The 18,571-nt window shown below is 45.9% G+C and overlaps 1 protein-coding gene across 1 annotated transcript in view; it reads left to right on the top strand.

Moving 5' to 3' along the window:
- The first annotated feature begins 6,901 nt into the window (after positions 1-6,901).
- The window catches only part of TJP3 (tight junction protein 3), a 50,508-nt gene continuing 38,838 nt past the window's right edge, over positions 6,902-18,571 (top strand). The window contains 9 exon segments of the mRNA XM_029614318.1: positions 6,902-7,055; positions 10,545-10,601; positions 10,961-11,085; positions 11,337-11,439; positions 11,609-12,143; positions 12,558-12,661; positions 14,089-14,254; positions 14,768-14,879; positions 15,476-15,540. Of these exon segments, the coding sequence (XP_029470178.1) occupies positions 7,038-7,055; positions 10,545-10,601; positions 10,961-11,085; positions 11,337-11,439; positions 11,609-12,143; positions 12,558-12,661; positions 14,089-14,254; positions 14,768-14,879; positions 15,476-15,540 (1,285 nt within the window). The 5' untranslated portion in view covers positions 6,902-7,037.

Below are 18,571 nucleotides of genomic sequence, written 5' to 3'. Positions count from 1 at the left end.
GTGGAGGCTCTGCTGGAGCTGCAGGCTCCAAGATATTTGCCAAAAGATGATGAAATCCTGTCCGGAGAACTGAGCAAGGAGAGAGAAGGGAAATTTGTATAGGAAATGACAAACAATGGAAGTGAGCATGGCTGGGCTCTGCTTTCTGATTGGTTGCCTGGCCTATAGCTTATTTTTAATTGGCTGCTGTTTCTATTCCACAGAGATAAAGCGGGAACACATTCTTTCAGCATACGTATGTGGGTGTATTATCTCTGCTATCTTGTGTGAAGTACTATTTTAAGAATTCTTGGGGAAAACGTCACAGTATCTTATTCTGGTAGTGTCTTTGTGCTTATATATATATTTTTTTTTCTTCTTGTGTCGCCTCACTTCATATTATTCAATGTCACCTAAGCCCTTTTCTTGCAGACATCTGCTCATACTAATCTTCTCCTTTATGGAGAGATTCAGTAAAACTACTGTAGTAACATTCAACTCCACAAAGGGAGACTTTGATAAGATGAGAAAATTAGGAAGAAACTAAAAGGAGGCAATTGCAAGGGTTAAAAGACTGCATGAGTTATGGACACACTTTGAAAATACCATCTTGGAAGCCCAGATAAAATGTATTCCATGCATTAAAAAAAGGTCAAAGAAAGACCAAATGATTACCAGAATGGTTAAATGGTTCCATGAAAGAGGCTATTGAAGCCAAAAAAGCATCTTTTAAAAAATGGAAAGCAAGTCCAAATGAGGAAAATAGGAAAGAGTATAAAACACTTTGCAAGGTAGATGTAAAACATATTAATAAGTAAGGCTATAAAAAGATTTTGAGAAGAAGCCACAGTGGAAAAACATAATGGTAAAACTTTTGTAAGGAAGTCATTTGGATTGCTAGATGACCAGGAGGTAAAAGGGGTGCTTAGAGAAGACAAAGCCATTGCAGAAAAGCTAAATAAATTTGATTTAGTCTTAATTGTTGGGGAAATACCCATACCAGAAATGTTCTTTGAAAGTGATAAGCCAGAGGAACCAAAGTAAATCATTGCTAAACTGGAGGATGTATTAAAGCAAAATGGCAAAAAATTGCCAGAACCTGATGAAATTGTAGATCTGCTTCTGTTGATCTGTAACATATTAAAATCCACCACTGTACCTGAAGACTGGAGCATAGCCAATGTAATACCAATTAAAAAAAAAAAAAAAAAAAGCTCCAGGGATGATCTGGGAAACCACAGACCGATGTTGATGTTGGGTAAAATGGTAGAAACTGTAGTCAAGAACAGAATTGCTGGGCATATGGATATTTTTGGCTTTATTTGGTAAAGCATGACTTCTCTTTGCTAAACCATGTTGGCTTTTCCCCCTCTATTAGATTGCTTTAAAGGTGCAAATAAACATGGATAAGAGCGAACTAACACACCTGGGAACTTTCAATTTCCAATCATCCTGCGATTGTAGCAGGGGGGAAGGGGACCAGACCAGCAGCAGCATGTGCACAAACTTTGTCTTACACATACTAACACACTCTTATTCCTCATTCATCCACATATATGCACTCTCACACATACATGTTTGAACGTAGCACACATGCACACTCGCTTTCTCTTCTTCCTCTTTCACACTTGCACACACTGTCATTCTCTCTCCTCATCTCAATTCCACAGTAACCTCCTCTTTCCCCAGGCTGGTGGGACCAACATTCCTCTTCTTCCTCCTTCAGCAGCATGAACCCCTGCTGCCCCTGTTTTATTTTCCCTGCACAGATCCAACACTACTGCTATTACTGTATCTACTCCCTGTAGAGAGGGAGGGGGGTTCTGTGCTGCTTCTCTTCCTTGTGGGGGATGACACTCCTCCATGTCCTTCTTCTCTGCGTGGCCTGCGCTGCTCCAGCCACTATTTATTTATTCTGGGCACCTGGAGATTTCAGGTGTTGGCCCAGCAACCTGCAAGACAGAATAATGGCGTTCCCAGAGTGAGCTAGTCAATATAGTGCGCTTGAATTTTTCAAAGGCGTTTGAAGTCCTACATGAGAGATTCCTCAGGAAATTGCAAAGTGATGGGATAGGACACCATGGCTTATTGTGGGTTGGTAACTGGTTAAAAGATAGACCATGTAAGTCCCACTCTCCATTTCCTATTTCTGCAGTGAAGAGAGGTGAATAGTGGAGGGCCCCAGGAACCTGCACGGAGACCAGTGTTTAACCTTCATAAATGACTAGTAAAAGGAGCACTGAGCAGAGTGATCACATTTTTTGCAGATGACCTAAAATTATTACGTTTAAAATGTGAGCCAACTGTGAAAATAGGCAGGAGGGTATTGTGAGGCTGGGGAGCCGGGCATCTAACCTGCAGGCAAAATTTAAACTACAGATGCACAATACTGGGCTCTGTAATAGGAGTCACTACTCTGGAAAAGGATATTTGTGTCATTGTGGATAATAGTTGAACTCCTCAGCATTGTGTGCAGCAGTGATAAACAAAAAACAACAATGTTTGGAATTCAGAAAGGAATGGAGAACAAAAGAGAAAATATCATCATTGTTCCTTGGTATAGATCTATAATATAATCGCATAGTGAATATTGCGCTCAGTCCTGGTCGTCTCATCCCAAAAAAGATATAATGGAACTAGAAACGGTACAAAGAAGGACAACAAAATGATTAGAGGAGGGAATGGCTCCATTATGAAAATGACTGAACAACTAGGGCTTTTTGGCTTGAGAAGTTGACGGCTGGTTGAGAGGGGATATGATAGACGTTTATAGAATATTGGCTCCAATGTAAAAAGATGTGTGGATAAGGCTGGCAGTAAAACTGACTTTAAAAAGTTTGCACATGATTCTGAAGGGGACAGGTCCATAAATAAGTATTAGCCAGATAGAATTAAGACGTGAAGAACTGAATTCTTGGGGAGAGCGATAATGAAACAGACTTTCATATTGGGATTGCTGGGTATTTCCAGGCTATTCTTTCCCCTCCCCAACTGGTCACTGCCAATGACAGGATTCTGGGCTCAATGGATCATGATCTGACCCAGCCACCGGACCTCCAGAACTTGGTAAGGGTCACCCTGTGCCTTATCTGGTCACTCATAGTATTCTGCCTCTTGGAGGAAGACTCTGGTGTTTGCACACTTAAGAATCCATTTGTAGCAGAAGAGCAGACCTAGCTTCTTAGGGCCCTCTGGTCCAGCAGATCTCTGCAAGCTCTGTCGGGCCGATTCAGTAAAGTCTGCGGGAGATTCTCCCAGCGCGTACGCAGGCCACTTGCTTGTGCACGCGATTCAGTATTTAAATTAGGCCCGGCGGTAGAAACGGGCAAAAGGAGGCACTAGGGACACTAGCACGTCGCTAGTGCCTCCTTTTGGCCCGGAGCGGCGGCTGTCAGCGGGTTTGACAGCTGACGCTCAATTTTTCCGGCGTCTTTCTCGAGCCCGCTGACAGCCAAGGGCTCAGAAACCGGACACCGGCAAAATAGTGTCCAGTTTTTGACCTGACAGCCACCGGCTGACTTCAAAATTTATTTTTTTTTACCGTTCGGGACCTCTGACTTAATATCGCCATGATATTAAGTCGGAGGGTGCACAGAAAAGCAGTTTTTACTGAATCACAGCAGAAAAGCAGTTTTTACTGAATCGCGGGCCCTATTAGGTTCGGCGGGCCCTATTAGGTTCGGCGGGTTGGACGCGCGTTTTCCGCCCCTTATTGAATAAGGGGTAAGAGAAAACGCGCGTCCAATGGCGGGTTAACAGTGCTCTCAGTCGGAGCGCACTGTACTGTATCGGCCCGTATGTGAGGTATCCAGGGGGGAGCGGAGGCCTTCAGCTCAAACCATCTTGTGATCCCATGGGGCATGTGGGTTTTGTTCATCAAAGGACTAATGCAGGTTCGGGAGCTGAGCTGAGCTCAGCACACCACTAAACGCACAGTTGGATGCATGTTTTGGACATGCAGTCATTTGCCCAATGGAATAACAGGATTAGCGCATCCAAAACGTGCGTCCATACAGGTGCATAGTAATAGCACTCATCATATAAGAACATGCCATACTGGGTCAGACCAAGGGTCCATCAAGCCCAGCATCCTGTTTCCAACAGAGGTCAATCCAGGCCATAAGAACCTGGCAATTACCCAAACACTAAGTCTATTCCATGCTACTGTTGCTAGTAATAGCAGTGGCTATTTTCTAAGTCAACTTAATAGCAGGTAATGGACTTCTCCTCCAAGAACTTATCCAATCCTTTTTTAAACACAGCTACATTAACTGCATTAACCACATCCTCTGGCAACAAATTCCAGAGCTTAATTGTGCGATGAGTGAAAGAACTTTTTCTGATTTAGTTTTAAATCTGCTACATGCTAACTTCATGGAGTGCCCCTACTCCTTCTATTATCCAAAAGAATAAATAACTGATTCACATTTACCCATTCTAGACCTCTCATGATTTTAAACACCTCTATCATATCCCCCATCAGCCGTCTCTTCTCCAAGCTGAACAGTCCTAACCTCTTCAGCCTTTCCTCATAGGGGAGCTGTTCCATCCCCTTTATCATTTTAGTCGCCCATCTCTGTACCTTCTCCATCGCAACTATATCTTTTTTGAGATGCTGTGACCAGAACTGTACACAGTATTCAAGATGCAGTCTCAGCATGGAGCGATACAGAGGCATTATGACACTTTCCGTTTTATTCACCATTCCCTTCCTAATAATTCCTAACATTCTGTTTGCTTTTTTGACTGCCGCAGCACACTGAACTGATGATTTGATGAGGCTATTAGCTAGTATTTCCAATGTCAAAAAAAAAAAAAATATGCGCCTGACACGCATATTTTAATCCTCAAACATTAACGCCAGCCCAGAGCTGGTATTGAGTATTGAGGCACCCGAAGCCATGCTCAGAAAAATAAAAAATACAGCTTTTCTGTGGTTCCTCCTACTTAATATCATTGTAATACTAAGCAGGAGGAACCACAGAAAGCTGCAATATGAAAAAAAAAATCTTGACAATGGCTGTGCACGGGTTAGGAAAACAGCCGCTCAGAAAATTGAGTGTCCATTGTGGGCGCTCGATGCCATGGACACGCTAGGGACGTGCAATTTATCTATTATGCATCCCTTTTAGCATGCCAGCTCATTTGAGTATTACACAGAGTACCCAAGAGAGGGGATGTGCACATGTTCAAATAACGTGCATCCAGGTTGGACATACGTTTTTTGCATGCTTGATATTGCATCCACCCTCAGGTTGGGTGGCAGACACCACCAATGTGAAGTCTCCCAGGATCTGTGAATCCTGCAGTTTAAATGAGATGTTCTCCCAGTTCCACTACAATATGCTCATGGAAATGCTCACCCATTAGTGTATAATGCATGGGGGGGGGGGGGGGTTCCCTTCCACCCCCACCCCCAAATCTATCATTCCCAGCACACAGTAATGGTCACCCATGGGTTTAGTTTAGTTTTGTCTTTTTTTATATACTGCTTTCATCATCATTCCTAGTACATGGTAATAATTACCCACTACTGTATAATCAGTGGAGATGTTCCTCCCACCCCACCCCACCCTACCCTGTCATTCCTAGCACATGGTAATTCTCCCTTCTTGCGTTTATAAGGCGGGGGAGGGGGGTTGTCTGTCTTCCTCCTCCTCATTGCTATCTAATGCATGAGAGAGCCTCCCCTTCCTCTTCTCTGTGGCTCCCACCCTAGAAGCCTGTGCCCTATCATCTACCTTGTGCAGGTGTTTTCCCCTTCATCTTTTTTTTTTCTAGCACATGGAAACACAAAAGGAGTTATCGCCTAAGTAAACCCCAGGCCCAGAGGTTCCCTCCCAGCTACACAAACAGGTGAGGGAAGTGCCACCAGTGACAGATCTCTCGATCACTTCCAGTGGCTCTGCAGAGAGCTTGAGCTCTAGGTACCAGTCTTGCCAGTGACTGAGTCTTCAATGGGATGAGAATTTAACACTGACTGCCCAGCCAAGCTGTATAAAAGTGCACGTTCAATATAATGCAGAAATGTAGCCAGGGGCTTATTTTTATTGTGAATTCTTAACAGATAAGTCTGGCTAAAAATGTATTGGGGGGGGGGGGGGGAAAGAGTAGACATTGGTGGTTGTGGTAGTAAAAGACTTACTTGTGACATTTTTTTGGACCAATGAAAGCCATTTGTATTTTATATAAAGTTTGGGTAGGGAGGGGGCATAGGTGCCAGCCCTGTGGGTGCAATGGATGCTTGACCAACCCCTGTATGGGACCAAACTCCTTCACTGTATCCAGGGAGAGGTCGTTTTATGTTGACTTTAGCACCACAAATTGTTTTGAAAAATTGGTTCCCCATCGGGGAGGGTGTTAAGGATGTAACTGTCCTTGCCAAGATGTCTGCTCCAAGATCTGAGGATGCATTTCCCAGCACCTACCTCTTGGCCTTTTACCCTTTGGTACTGGCAAAAAAAACCTGTCGTGTTAGTAAATGCTGGGTGGCAATATGTCGCCAGGCTCCATTGGGGGGGGCTGTATAAACGCCAAAGTGGTGGTGATAATTACGGAAACACATTAATCGGGTTCTGCATATCTGCTGTACCTGGGGACCTTCGTTTTCAGGTTTTATTTTACTTTCCCTGAGAATTTATCAGCGTCTATTATAGCGAGCCAAAGTGGAACGGTTCTGTTCGATGTAATAAATGCTGATAAAGTGAAATAAAACCTGAAAACGACGGTGCCTTTTTACAGCCGATTGTATGTAACGCGCCTTGACAAGGCCCGGTCCTTTCCGGCGGGCTGGGAGGAGATTGCCCCGTTCCCGACTGGGACTGCAGGGGGGGAAGGGGGGGGAGAGGAGAGCACCTCCCGTCCCCGCCCCCGCCCTTTCCTAGCAGAGCCGCGTCAGCAGTGGGCGGGGCCCTGGGAGCGGGGGAAGGGAAGGGACAGGTGGGACTCGCCACGGCCTCAGCCCGGCTACCTGCCAGAGGAGCCAAAGCAAGGCGGCCCCACCTCGCCTCGCCCGCGGGCTCTCGGATGAGAGGCCCCCGAGCCCTGCCCGCGAGGACATGGCTGTGCGCTTTCAGGCAAGTCCCTTCCTCCGGTCGGGGGCCGCGCCGCTGGCCTAGGGCTTTGTAGCGCCGGGGGGGGGGACACGACACCTGGCCTCCATTCGCCTGATTGGGCAAGGTTTTCTTGAACTGCTGCAAAACTTTGGGAAAGTAGGAATTAGACTGCTGTCCCGGAGCTGGGAGAATCGCCCTATGCAGCAGGAATGTGGTATCTAAGTACAAAAGGGGAGGTGACCTGCAGCCCTCTGGAAAATGTAAGCACTAACAATTATTCTCTACTGGGGCCTCAGACCCCTCCCCCCCCAAAATAAATAAATAAAAGGCATAGGTCAGGTTGGGGCGGGGCCGCACAGTAATAATTACACGGACAAAAGCCTTGGGTCGGCTTGGAAGACTCGATGTGCCTGCAAGCGGCGGCTCTCCCGCTCGCTCTGGGACTCGCATAACCATGGCTGCCGGCGCTGGGGGAGTCCCATTCCTCCCCGGAGCACCGAAGCTGGGTCACCTTGCACCTGTGCTGTTGTAGGATTACCTGCCCCGTTTAGGAAGCACTCAGCCGGCGCCCCTCCCCCTGCCCGATTGCACCCAGCGGGCGACCGGCAGGACTGGAAAGAAACGAGTGAGGTAATCAGGTTTGCAGATGAGACGAAAGTGTTCAGAGTAGTTAAATCACAAGCAGATTGTGATAAATTGCAGGAAGACCTTGTGAGACTGGAAGATTGGGCATCCAAATGGCAGATGAAATTTAATGTGGGCAAGTGCAAGGTGATGCATATAGGGAAAAATAACCTATAGGTTATTAGGAGCTACAACCCAAGAAAGAGATCTAGGCGTCATAGTGGATAACACATTGACATCATCGGTTCAGTGTGCTGCGGCAGTCAAAAAAGCAAACAGAATGTTGGGAATTATTAGGAAGGGAATGGTGAATAAAACGGAAAATGTCATAATGCCTCTGTATCGCTCCATGGTGAGATCCCACCTTGAATATTGTGTACAATTCTGGTCGCTGTATCTAAAAAAAAATAAATATATATATAGCGATGGAGAAGGTACAGAGAAGGGCAACCAAAATAAAGGGAATGGAACAACTCCCCTATGAGGAAAGACTAAAGAGGTTAGGACTTTTCAGCTTGGAGAAGAAACGGCTGAGGGGGGATATGATAGAGATGTTTAAAATCATGAGAGGTCTAGAATGGGTAGATGTGAATCAGTTATTTACTCTCTTGGATAGTAGAAAGACTAGGGGGCACTCCATGAAGTTAGCATGGGGCACATTTAAAACTAATCAGAGAAAATTCTTTTTCACTCAATGCACAATTAAACTCTGGAATTTGTTGCCAGAGGATGTGGTTAGTGCAGTTAGTATAGCTGTGTTTAAAAAAGGATTGGATAAGTTCTTGGAGGAGAAGTCCATTACCTGCTATTAATTAAGTTGACTTAGAAAATATCCACTGCAATTACTAGCAACGGTAACATGGAATAGACTTAGTTTTTGGGTACTTGCCAGGTTCTTATGGCCTGGATTAGCCACTGTTGGAAACAGGATGCTGGGCTTGATGGACCCTTGGTCTGACCCAGTAATAGTCTTGCAGCAAAATGTAGGCCTGATGATAACTATAAAAGTCTGTGCTTGCAGCACCCGGTAGGAAGCATTCGGCCTATTGCTCCCTCTTACCTTTCAAATTGGACTCTCTGGGTGCCACCTCTGCAGGTGGTAAAAACGCTGTTCGGTAGAAGCGAGCTGGGTGCTCTTCTTAGATTTTCACTTGTAGTAGGAAATGGTAAGGGTTTATTTAAAATAGTTTTATTCATCGAGCTCAGCTTGAACAGCCAAGTTTTTAAGGCTTTCCTAAACGTCTCTGTTAGTGAGCAGTAGGATTTTTTTCCGCAGCTTAGCAGGCCCTATATCCCCACAGTATAGAGCTTGCTAAGCTCCCTCTCTAGTTTCCTTTGATATTGGAGTTTCAAGCGAGCCCTTCTGAGCTGACCACAACATAGGTGATGGTTTGTAAAATGGCAGGGTTGATCTAATCCAGGGCGATGACACAGAATTTAGCAATTTGTATATTACCATTCTAACTTTGTATTTAACTCTCCTTTTAGTGGGAACCAGTGGAGATAAAGTGGGAGTAATGTGAGCTGGTGTGGATATTTCCGCTCAGTATTCCTGCCATATCTGCTGGTAGACAGATATTTAAATAATTACAATAGTAAATGACCATTTACAGAAGAACACTATAGAAATGCATTGGTTAGAATATGGGATTTAATCTGCAGAGCATTTGTAATCTTAAATATCCTGCCTTAATATTCCTAAAGTCACCTTCACCTAAATCCGAATCTATCAAGGATTACAAATTGAGGTAATCTGTCCCTCAAATTGAAAGGGAGAAGCAATATCATCCCGATGGAATCAACTGAGCACAATAACCTGTTTTCCCCTACATCTTTTAACTGCAGATACATTTAAGAAAGCTGTGATTTATCTAACAGACAAGGCCACATCGGTAGGGATGAAAAATTGGATGTCCTCTGCAGAAACTCTATAATTCACTCCTAGGCCTGCCAATAGTCTACACAAAGGGACCAAATATGTGTTAAGATGGCTGAGAGGGCAGAAACCTGAGGGATCCCAGTGTTCATTAAATGCTAAAGAGACAATTGATTTGCTATTCGAACGCCTTGTTTACGCCCTTGTAAGTAAGAAGTGAACCCAGGCTTCCCCCACCCCCTTCTCCTGCAGTTTCACAGCGGCAAACAATGAGAGCAGGCTCCCAGCTGTGCTCTGTGCATGTTGCATCCTGGGGCAGGGTGTGGCTCCAGCTGTGCACACACCCTCCAGATCCACACAAAAATCCTAGATATGCATTGGTGGCAAGGGAGGTGACAATGTGTGAAGGGAGGGAAAGATCAAACCTTGGTTTATTTAAGAATAGAAAGCTGACTGTAATCTGAGCCCCAAGGGGTGTGTGTGTGTGCATCCGCTGCCTTGCAGTTCCTGGAAGACAGGGTCACCAGTAGGTGATGCCAGTGATGCGAAGTGGGTCGGGGGTGCACTATAAACCTGAATGCAGATATGATGATTCTCCTTTTGCGCTTTAAATGTTCGCTCAGAACAAAGACACCCTACAGCTCGATGAGAGCCGCAATCCTATAACGGGACTGGAGCCTTCAATGTCCCCTTTCTGCCAGCTCACAGTGAAGACAGCAGTTGCATGAATTGCTTTTGTATATGAGAAGGGGGAAATAGCTTGCGCTGAACCCCCTGATGTGCACAAATTCATGCATGAGTGAAGTGGCTGTGATCTTAGGAATACCCTTCCTGGACCACTCCCCACTGTAGATGAACAGGGTGGGTGTCTCCTGAAAGGTGAGATTTTGACAAGGAGGTATAAAATACCCCCTGTCCAGCACGTTTTCAAAGGCCTCTGGTTTCTTTGGGCTATGAGTCCGTGTGTGTCTGTGGATGAAATCCCTGCCACTGTCCCTTGTAACTTGCAGGTCTCGGACATGGAGGAGATGACCATATGGGAACAGTACACCGTAACACTGAATAGGGTAAGAGCAAATTTTTTTTTTTCCCTCTGCATTAACAGCCAGAGATTGATTGGATTTCCTCCATGGACTTAACTGAAGGATATTGGGAGAACTTTCTTGAATTTCAGCCCGGAGCATGAAGGGTCAGATGGATCAAATGCTTTGAAATATTTTCTGGGTGACCTGAGCTTCCCTCACAACAGTGGGCAATGCTAATTTATTCTACGTGCCCACGCCTTGCCCAGCTCTTGTAGAGCTCAGCTGAGCACTGTACAGGGGCGTGAATAACCTTCACCTTACCCCTGCCCTAGCTGTTCATGACCCCGTCCACTGCATCATTCAGTTTGACCCTGGAAGATGTCTAATTGGTTTATTGACAGGACCCTCGGAGAGGCTTTGGAATCGCCATCTCAGGTGGGAAAGACCGCCCTATTGGTCACGATGGAGATAACTCTGTTATCGTATCAGATGTGGTTCGTGGGGGACCAGCAGACGGAAGGCTACAGTAAGTGTGTGTGAAGGATGTACACCTCAAGTGTCTAAACGTTTGGGGGGAGGGGGGGCTGGCACAAGGTTTATGAGTCTGTCACCTTTGGGTAGCTTTATAAGATCTGGGTCACATTTCGACAGCTGTAAGAATAGGGCGGGGGAGGGGGGGGAGTGGAAACAGCACTCCAAAAGCTTAGTAACCTTTTGGGGTTCTACGGATTATTTGTGTTGGAGAAAATGTTGATCCCTTTTTGTATATGTACTCAGGACACGAGATCGGATTGTCATGGTCAATGGTGTGTCCATGGAGAATGTGGCTTCAGCTTTTGCCATCCAGACATTGAAGTCCTGCGCTAAGACAGCCAATGTGGTAAGCCCCAGGCACAGAGATCTTCGGTGCCAGCAGATTCTTTTGCACTCAACCAACTATCCAATTTGTGCACAGGAATCTGAGGAAGTGTACTAGGTTGGAGCTTGTATTCATATTAACGATCCTTCTCTTACCCTCTCTTTCTCTCTCTCTCATGCCATCTCTATAGACTGTGAAGCGACCAAGGAAAATTCAGATCCCCATCACCAAGCTGAGCCAGTCAAGTAACCCACCTGTGTCGGGCAGCCCCCAGCACTCTGCCAGCGTAGGCCACTATGGGTCTAACGATGGGGACTATGGCCACAGTGAGCAGGCAGCATCGCCCACGTGGAGCTCAGGGAGGGAGCATAGATACGGCAGCTATCCTGATGATGGGGATCACAACAGAGGGTACGATGGTGACTCCTCCAGCGAGAGGAGCTCTGAACACTATCGCAGTCAAAATAATTATCACCCAAGGCAGTCCTCCAGAGAGAGGCGGCCGAGCCAAGACGGAAGCCATGAAAGACCTTACAGGAGGCATAGCCAGGACAGTGGCTCTGGGTATGGCCAAAATGGGAGATATTCTGCCAACGGGTATGGCTATGACCAGGATGATGGCACCAATGGATTGGCTTTGGTGTCTGGGTTCAAGAGGTTGCCAAGTCAGGATGTACCAATGAAACCAATAAAATCTGTTCTGGTGAAACACAATGAGAGTGAAGGTAAGGGTCATGCTACTAAGATGGGGAGATGGGGGGGGGGAGGGGGAAAGGGAACATTTCTGGAACCGTGGGCAGATAAATGGGTGTAAGTATGGCTAAGATCATTAGAGTAGGTTGACGAATGGATTGAGTAGGTGAAGTAGAAAATGAATGTATGGTGAAAGTGCAAGCTGGATGTGGTAGATGGTGAATGGGTGAACCGGCAGGGGATATGAATAAGGGATGGATCATGTGGTGGGCAGTGAATGGGTAGGTGATGTAACTGGTGTGTAATAAAACCCCATATAGAAACTGTACTTCGTAGACTGATGAAGGGGGGAGGGGGATGCAGGAACACTTGGGCTGGGTTCCCCGGGAAAGCACCTTCCCATCCTCCTCTCTTGCTCCATGCTGATCTTCCATTCTCTGCCGTAGAATATGGTTTGAAGCTAGGAAGCCAAATATTCATCAAACACATCACAGACACTGGTCTGGCTGCCCAGGACAGCTCGCTGCAAGAGGGAGACCTCATCCTGAAGGTAAGGACTGTGTCGAGGCGATGGCGCTGCGGGGCCAGGGTCCTTCTCGGATATATGGAGGGTATGACGCAGAAGAACAGTCCTAGCTCTAGAGGGGGCAGCACCATCCTTGACCGAATTATCCTTACACAGCCTGGTGTGTATTCGCATTACCGAGCCTGGTCCGTACAGTACGACCCAGCCAGTGAGAGGTGCGGCGAGGTTTGTTTGATTGGTTGAGGCTGCCTGATACTGGCGAAGGGATTCGTTCCTAAGTCGGGTTAGGACCTCTGTTTTCAGGTGACGGGGCTGATTCCTTTTCCTTACTTCTCGATGCTGCCGCTGGTCCTCCTCCTGCCTTAATCTATTGCCATCGTTTCCTGCCAGGTTTCTTGGCGGCGGGGGGTGAGGATAATTGTTCAAATCATTGCCATAGTTGTGGCTCTTTTAATTTAAAAAAAAAAAAAAAAGACATGCAAAGTCACTGCGTTTAAAAGCTGCTGCATGCTTCACACTTGCTATTTTGGGTGGGGTGGGGGAATTTGAAAATCATTAATTTCTCTTCATTCCCCCCCCCCAGTTAAAAGTAGGCATGCTGTAGCAGCTGTGTTGGTAATTTTTACCCAGGTAAATAATTTTTTATTTATTTTTTAAATTTGATTTGCTTGACTTGAATGAGCAGAGTCATTTTTCTCCTGGTTCTTGGCTGTATGCATTTTCTTTTGACACCCTGAGAAGTCCTCAAACGCTGCTATCCCCGCTCCCCCTCTATCTCCCACAATAAACTTCCCAGTAAGTCAACCAATCCTGCACCTTCTCTAAATTTTAACCCCTTAAATGTAGTGGGATTAAATATACTGGAACTGATTTGGTTAATATTTATCTCCAACGTCAAAACCAAATGCTCTGTCACCAGCCGTGAGGCTGCGATCACTCCCTTATTGGCAATGTGCACGTCCAGAACTGTCTGTGAGTGTTAATATTCTATTATACAGAATTCATACTTTGTTTTTTTTTGTTTTTTTTTATTTGATTAGGATTTAATATTTCATGACTTGCCTTTTCCAAATCTGAGTTGAAAGTACATTACAATTCAGGTATTACAGTTATTTCTCTGCCCAAGAGCCACCTAGATTATAAATTGTTCCTGAGGCAAAGGAGGATGAAGTGACTTGCTAAAGGTCACTAGGAGCGTTGGTGGGAGAAGCAGGATTTGAATCCTGATGTCCCTGGTTCTCAGCGCACTGCTCTAACCACTAGGCTACTAGTACTCTTTTTTTTTTTTTTTTTTTTGGCTGCCTCCTTAATCATCTCTTCCATGGAAGGGACTCTGTCCTACCATAGGCCTCCTATTGTAATAAGTATCTGGGTGATGGCCTTACAATAGCCCTGGTATCTGGACCCTTCTGTGACCCATGGCCCTCACTCTGTCCCCTGAACTATTTCAGATTAATGGCGTCGCCAGTGAGAACATGTCACTGGCTGATACCAAGAGACTGATTGAGAGGTCGGAGGGCAAACTGACCTTGACCGTGCTGAGGGACAACCGCCAGTTCCTGGTCAACATTCCCCAGGTGACGGATAGCGACAGTGAACGCAGCTCACGGATTGAGGGTAAGGAGGAAGGGTGAAAACGGGACTTGTTGTGGATGGAAGGAAAGGCGAGGATGGAGATCGCAGAAAAAAGGAATAAATGGTGACTTAAAATCTGAGAGCAAAGGGGGGGGGTATTGGCATGGGATTTTGAGGTTGTATTGGGTGATATGATGGGTGGAAGCTGCAGCTGCTCCCTTTGCCTATGTCGGCAGTGGCCTCAGACCTTCCATTTCAGTGTAGTCCATACAATTATGGTGAACCAATAAGCCAACAAGACCAGAGATGCCATTGGTGAGGCTGGAGACCTGAAACTTGATTTAATCCATTGTTGCTCAAGATTGAAATGTCCCCTTGGTGTTGTAAGCTGCTGTCCTTGGTGCCTCTCTCTTGTGTGTGTTTGTACTTCAGGAGATCCTCCTGTCTCCTGGGATGGGTCTTGGACATTAAGCTTTCGTGGCTAAGAGGCTCTTCCATTAATGTATGATGTGTGTTTTTTGTTTTTTTTTTGTTTTGTTCACTTTGTCCTTTCAGATATTTCCGACTTGGGTTCTTATCACTCCCCTCCACCATCACTGCCAGCCCTTCCGCCCCTGGATCATAACGCTCCACGATCTCCAACTCTCGCACGGATGGAAGCACCAAAGTAAGCCTCTTGTCAGCTTCCTTCTGTTCATTGGTCCCTGCCATTTATGTAAAATGTTGTGCCTCCTTCATCACAGTTGTATTCGGTGAGGAAAAAGATGCAATTAAGAACAATTTACAACAGTTTCATTAACAATACAAATAACTCAAACACTGTACATATTACATAATCATACTAGAATAACAATCATAAAACCGTAACTCAGTACATCACCCACTGTGGGTTTAATCCACATACAACCGAAACAATCCTCCAGCTTCCTTTCTGTTTGTGCCCTTCCAAGTCTCCTTTCTCTACACTTCCACTGATCCCTTCTCCCCATCTTCTCATTCCTCTCTTCTCTAAGCACCTTGGGCTCATGCTTTTCCCAATGAGATTTTGTATCCAGGTGCATTCTTAAAAACAATCCCTTGGTGGACAGTATGGATCTTGCTATTATCGCCAGAGGTTGATAAAATGGTATCAAAGTTAGTGAAACCTTTCTGCTGTTTGCCTGGCTAACCTTTAGCAAAGAAGCAGAGAGGGTGTCCCTAATGTTTCACTTTTCTAGGAGCTAACCTGCTGCCAACTCACCTTCTCCCACTTGTGCTTTCCAGGGAGGAGAGAAGGATTAATGGGGAGCCGCTGACCGCCGTGGAGCTGAACAGCACACCAGTCTATGGTGAGTCCACTCTGGGGCCAGCACCACGCACTGTGCAAGCCGTGCACTTGCACAGGGTGGCAGCTTCAAGGAGGTGGCGGCCTGGGTCCATCAGTGGCCAAACTGAGCAGAGGCTGCGGGACCACCCAGAGAACTCCACCCGGCAGGCAGCTGAAACAAAAAAAAATAAAAGCCTCAGGACGCATAGGATGCTTGTCAAACCCCTGCCTGGCCTGATGTAGGAGGGAAGAAAGCACATCCTCTGCACGAGCCAGCAGCAGGAGCAGTGGCAGTATTTGAGTGACCTCCTCTCCTGCTGCTGCGGGATCAGTCTTGCGAGAGGAGCATCAAGATTTCACAGCTCCTACCGCATTACTGGTTCTGTAACAGTTAGAGGTGTTACTCAAATACTGCTCCTGCTGCCGGCTTGTGCAGGGTGAGGTAGAAGCCTGACACTAAAACGGTGCTAGGGAGTCCCTGCCCTTGGAGTGAGAGAAGGAAGAGTCTGGGAATGACTGGGTAAGAAGATGGGGGGAGGAAGAAAGTGATAAAAGCAAGGGATGGGGGTGGGGGAGAAAGCTGAGGTAATGAGGAAATAAGGTTAGAGAGGGGAATCATCAGATAGTAAGGGGTGAGAAGAAGAATCTCTCCAGAGGGACAGAAATGAGGGAAGAGCCTCTGGAGGGAGAGAATGGGGGGGGGGGGAAAGTAGGGGAAAGGGGAGGAAGAGCTGAAGTTGTGAGGTAAGGAGATGAGAAGTAAAGCAAAGAGCAGGCTGCTGGTGGACTGCATCCCACCAGCAGCTCAAGTGGCGTGGAGGCCACCTTATGAGCCCGACCCGCTAGTGTCCAAAGTCAAGAGATGGGCCCAGAGCACCCAGGGGAGCAATTCAAAAAAAGATGAAGCCCATGTGTGTGTGTGACAGGGAGCATGAGTGTGTATGAGAGAGAGAGTGTGTGTGCATATATGAGAGAGTGTTTCTTATCCTCCCTCAACCATTTAATCCCCAGGTATGGAGAGTGGGAATTAATTTTTTTTTTTTTTAATCCTCATTAGTTTTAATTATTGGGTGTTTGTGTCTGCTATTTTGAAATATTTTACTGGTGTTTGGGAAATTTAAAAAAAAGACAATTCAAATGAGTTTTTAAATATTGGCTTTTTATTCTTCCACTGTCTTGAAATATATTTTTGGTATTAATATGGTTTTACATAGAAACGATGGCAGAAAAGGACCAAACCAGTCTGTCCAGCAAGCTTATGGTAGTATCTGCCATGCTATACAAGTCACCCCCTTGCTTATCAGTTTCCCAGACCGTCAATGTTAAGGGCCCTTGTTTGTTTGCTGTTTGTCCAATTCCCCGTTACTTCAGCAGCAAGAAGTAGTGATCAATGTTGAAGTTACATCAAAAGTATCAGGCTTATTGGTTAAGGGTAGTAACAGCCACATCAGCAAGTTACCCCCCCCCCCCCCCCCCCCTTGTTTTCCCAGACCGTAAAATTCAATGTCCTTGTCGGTTGCTGTCTGAATCTACTTTCCCCCCTTTTCCTCTCTTCTCCCTGCCGTTGAAGCATTGATGGAGTTGCATTAACAGAATGAAGGCTTATTGGTTAAGGGTAGTAACGCCATACCAGCAAGTTATCCCCATGCACTCTTTTCTTCATTTCCATCTTCTAGCCTTTGGGGATCCATGTTTATCCCATGCCACTTTGAATTATTTCACTGTTTTTGTCTTCACCACCTCTTCTGAAAGGGAATTCCGGGCATTTCCCACCGCAGAACCTGGCCTCTAATCGGCAAGGTTCTGCGGTGGGAAACAAGTCAACATTGTCTTAGTGGCTTCGGAGTGGCCATGCCGTCCGTGGTTCACGAACCTGGTCAGACTAGCACTGGATGGTCCCCTTTGATTTCGAGATCTTCCCTGCCTTCTGTCTCAGGGTCCTGTTTGTTTGGAAGAGGTCGAACGCTTCTCTCTAGCGGCATGGCTTTTGAGAGGCGTCGGTTAAAGAATAAAGGTTATTCAGATGCTGTAATGACTACTTTATTGTGTTCTAGAAAACCTTCTACATCTTTTGGCTTATGCAAGGGTGTGGAAGGTTTTTGAATCTTGGTGTAATGAGCATCAAGTAGATCCAGTTCACTCTTCGGTATCCGATATTTTATCTTTTTTACAAGACAGTTTAGTCAAGGGTTTGTCCTGTAGATCCTTACGGGTACAAGTAGCAGCGCTTGGATGTTTTCGTGGTAAGGTTCAGGGATTATCCTTGGCTGCGCATCCGGATGTAGCGTGTTTTCTCAAAGGTGCGCAACATCTACATCCTCCATTTAGGAATCCTTGTCCTGCTTGGAGTTTGAATTTGGTTCTTAGGGCTCTGTGTTCGGCTCCCTTTGAACCCCTCAATCATGCGACTTTGAAGGTGGTGTTTCTTGTGGCCATTTCTTCAGCTCGTAGAATTTCAGGAGTTGCAGGCCTTGTCTTGCAGAGAGCCTTTTCTTAGAATTTCTGATTCAGGAATTTTATTACAGACTGTACCATCTTTTTTACCTAAGGTAGTATCTTCTTTCCATTTAAATCAGTCCATAGAGCTTCCGGCTTTTCAGTCTTTAGATTGTTTGGATCCTTCCTCTAGGGATCTTAAAAAATTGGATGTACGACGAGCTCTGTTGTGTTATCTTGAAGTTACAATTTTCGATTGTCTGATCATTTGTTTGTTTTGTGGAGTGGCCCTCGCAAAGGTCATAAGGTTTCGAAGGCAACGATTGCTCATTGGTTAAGAGACAATTCGCTCAGCTTATCTTCTAGCTCGTCGTGACCTTCCTGATGGGTTGAGAGCTCATTCTACTAGGTCACAGGCTACCTCTTGGGCAGAATGTCAGTTTCTCCTCAGGAGATTTGTAAGGCAGCGACTTGGAAGTCGTTGCATACTTTTGCTCGTCATTACCGCTTGGATGTTCACGCTCCAAGTTCTGCAGCCTTCAGTGAGAGTGTTCTCCGAGCGGGACTCTCTGGGTCCCATCCTAATTGAATCAGCTCTGGTACATCCCAGGGTCTGG

Source organism: Rhinatrema bivittatum, chromosome 8 (assembly GCF_901001135.1).
Source record: "Rhinatrema bivittatum chromosome 8, aRhiBiv1.1, whole genome shotgun sequence".
Classification (NCBI taxonomy): domain Eukaryota; kingdom Metazoa; phylum Chordata; class Amphibia; order Gymnophiona; family Rhinatrematidae; genus Rhinatrema; species Rhinatrema bivittatum.
Note: the sequence above shows the minus strand (reverse complement) of the source record. Positions and strands in the feature narration are given on the sequence as shown.